The sequence below is a fragment of the Cydia pomonella genome, chromosome 12, assembly GCF_033807575.1.
Source record: "Cydia pomonella isolate Wapato2018A chromosome 12, ilCydPomo1, whole genome shotgun sequence".
Classification (NCBI taxonomy): Eukaryota; Metazoa; Arthropoda; class Insecta; order Lepidoptera; family Tortricidae; genus Cydia; species Cydia pomonella.
Window position 1 is genome coordinate 6,381,811 of NC_084714.1, and position 3,414 is coordinate 6,385,224.

Below are 3,414 nucleotides of genomic sequence, written 5' to 3' on the forward strand. Positions count from 1 at the left end.
TCCCCAAAAGTGTAAAAAAAAAACGGTAAGTTTGTTAGAAAAACTGCCTCAATATTATCCTAAGTTCAGATCCTAATAAATAATAATTTAATTATCTATTTTAAAACATGTACAGTTTGTACCAAATAGATAGTGGCGAAATAATATATCGTAATGCATTTTTGTTACCATGGAAATAAGGATGTGTTCCGATATATTTAGCCACTTTTACGCTGTCACAATCACTATCAGCTGTGTCAGTCACTATCTATTTGATACTGACTGTCCACCAGAATAGTTATTTCGGTCCCAAGGGAGGAAATGTAGGAAATTGCGTGCCGCGTGTTAAATTGTTACCCGAGGGTGGCAAACACGCAGGATGGAATTTCCTGTTTCCTCCCATGATGCGCATACTATTTTTCCGTCCGGAGGGCAGAAAATAACATTTGCAGTCATATATGCATATATAAGTTGATTGGTTCTGATGAAATCTTTTAATTTAGATATCAGGTTTGATTGAAATAAAAATCATTTTGCAATTTAATAAATTCAAAAACTTTATTATTACAATGTATTTATCTATTAACAAATTTTATTTACGATTAAAATAACTATAATATAAAATAACATTATCCCACTTCAATGTTATTTAAATTCATCCGAAAATTTACTACACTCTAGTGTACAAATAAAAAGTAATCATCAAACATAGGAATCCGTGGGGCAAAATTATTTGACAAGTAGGGAGTTTGTATCGATAAACTCGACTATCGATGCTAGTTCTATATACTAGTGATCACTCAAGTTTGCTTGTAAAAATATGTTTTTATTAAGATTCAAAAAATAATTAAATAACAACTCAATATACTCTTCTTTGTTTTTAAGACAAGACCAGACAATTTTATAATTTTACTCATCCCAATTCCCGAAAATATGGAACAAATTCTGGTTGTTTACTTTAATAATAGTAAATGGGACATTCACGAAGAAAAAAATTGGGATGAGTAAAATTATAATATTGTCTTGTCTTAGAGCTTATTTTTACAAGCAAACCCTTGAGTGATCACTAGTATATAGTGTATTGATAGTTGAGTTTATTGATACAGGAACTCCCTACTTGTCAAACAATTTTGCCTCACAGATTCCTATGTCTGGTAATCATACTTATAAATAGTCATCTTCACCTAAATTTGTAGCATTTCTTAAAACTTCATTACTTAAAGATATACATATAATTGTTATCATAAGGTCAGACTTACACTTGTAAGTTTTACTAAAGTAGGGCCCAGAAGACTGAATATCGAAAATATAAATTTTATTATATGCCTCGTATCATTTCAATATGCTAGAGCAATATGTTTAGATTAGATTGTAGCCAATCCCAGTGTTTTCCCACTTTGTAGAGGAGAGCGACTACAAACAGATAACCAGCCAAGTGGGTTCCTGGCTCTCAATATTTTAAAGAAAAATTAGCCTAAAATTTTATAGCGTTCGCCCAATGGTAAATGTCAAGACCCATAGAGACAGCTATTTTTTAGAAGGAGATAACATTATTCATCTCTCATTCTAACAAATTGAAACCTACAGTAGTAAAACTTACAAAAGTAAGTAGGTAAATAAATTCTCTACCAAGTAATTTATGCTTAACTTACCTATTGATCATTGTGTGGAGTTTTTAGCGTGAAAAGCCATTGTGGTTTTGGGAAGCTCCCAAAGCTGATGGAACTTAAACTCTTAGTGAAAGTTGCCTCAGATGTTGTATAGCTACATGTAAAATGCAACTTTAGGACATAGCATGTTGTAATGAAACTGACATTTAATGTGAAATTACACAACAGTAACATGTTTTTAATTTAAATATACTATTAAATTAGTACAATATCTTAACACCCACTCTATTAGCAAGTTGTTGGATGGATGTTAAGATATCTTTGAGTGTGTCTTGCAATACATGAAATCAAAACAAAATTATCCAACTTATGCAAATGCATGTCCAGATATTCAGACCTTTAGCAATGGTGAGGTACTAAAATAAGTGTGAGATCAAAAAAAAAAATACAGTTCATGTAAGTTTGTTACAGTTGGACCTCATACACTTGTCAATATATTATTGAACATCTTAGTCACACTATTCTACTGTAAAATTGTGAGCTCATGTTAGGCAGTAGTTACCATTAATTTGTAAGCAGTCTTCAATCTTATTCTGTAAAGTAATTTTATCTGAGCTTCAAAGAGTCTAGACTGTCAAGTAGATTCTGGACTTCGCAGTCAACTTGTTCCCGAGTGCTGACGCGTTCCAGCCTCTCCCGCACAGACTCCAGCTCGCCAGGATCAGCTTTCTGCATCCTCATGAACTTTAACATCATTTCTACCACCAAGCAGATGTCAGCAATCAATTGCCTGGTTTCCTCAAAGTGTCCTGCAACACTGGGACGCATCTGGATCAGCTTAAGCTTGCTCTGTGCAAGCTGGATAGGGTTGCGCCCATTATTATCATGTGAGCTGACATCAGTACCTGCATCCAGCAATTCTATCACTACTTTCACATGATTCATACAAACTGCGAGATGGAGAGGAGTGTTGCCCAGGGTATCCTTGATATTCGGGTTAGCGCCGTGTTTTAACAATGTTCTCACCACGTCCACGTAGCCGCGGCACGAAGACAGGTGCAGTGGGCTCCTTTTGAACTCATCTGACGAATTAGGATCAGCCCCTAAGAGCAACAACTTCTCTACGAGCTCTGTGTTGTTTGTGGAGGCGGCGAAACGAAGTTTCTGGTTTCTAGACGAGCAGATTGTCCCACCGTACCGATACTTAAGCCTGCAGTGTCTCCCTTTGGTAGAACACTTGATTTTACCGATGTGATCGTGTGGATTGGGTTCACTTAAGAACTCCACGGGCATGGGCTGCCCCGCGAGATTGATGGGTATTGCTCGAGGATTAAATTCCAACACACACTGCGAATGGTCGAAAATCGGGTTGTCGCTACTTTCATTGCTGGTATCTACTCCCGAATCAGCCATAGTTCACAGTTGTAATTTTCTCGATTATGTTAATTTCTCAAATGGTGTATTAAAACGTGACCATTTATTACTTATTCAAAAGAAACACAAATAGAGAAATAACACAAAACTTGTTTGCTTTGCTTGCTTTGTGAATTTCTTCTGTCAATCGTCTGTCATTTTGACGTATATTGTGGGTAATTTCCAGAATGGGTCACCAAACCTTGCACGATCTCAAACAGCTTTTCAAGCAATTACTAAATAAATAAAAATGTTCATTCAAATGCACAAATAATTAAATGTGATTTTCTAAAACACAAAAATTGCGTAAAACACGAAGTTACATGTCTCGTTGATGGAAAACTTGGCTGTTGCTTGGCTGTCATTTCGCTAGATCTAGTCTATGATCTGCGTCAGCTAGCCGTCATTCGTG

General features: G+C 35.6%; 1 protein-coding gene across 1 annotated transcript; it reads right to left on the reverse strand.

Annotated features, from left to right (window-relative positions):
• Window positions 1–510: 510 nt before the first annotated feature.
• LOC133523359 (ankyrin repeat domain-containing protein 54) lies at window positions 511–3,147 on the reverse strand. The gene has a single exon (XM_061858882.1). The coding sequence runs from the start codon at window positions 3,000–3,002 to the stop codon at window positions 2,196–2,198; it is 807 nt and encodes a 268-aa protein (XP_061714866.1). The 5' UTR covers window positions 3,003–3,147; the 3' UTR covers window positions 511–2,195.
• Window positions 3,148–3,414: the final 267 nt, after the last annotated feature.

What these genes read in the sequence shown, in the direction of transcription:
- LOC133523359 (XM_061858882.1), bottom strand. Translation starts at nt 3,002, where the DNA reads ATGGCTGATTCGGGAGTAGATACCAGCAATGAAAGTAGCGACAACCCG.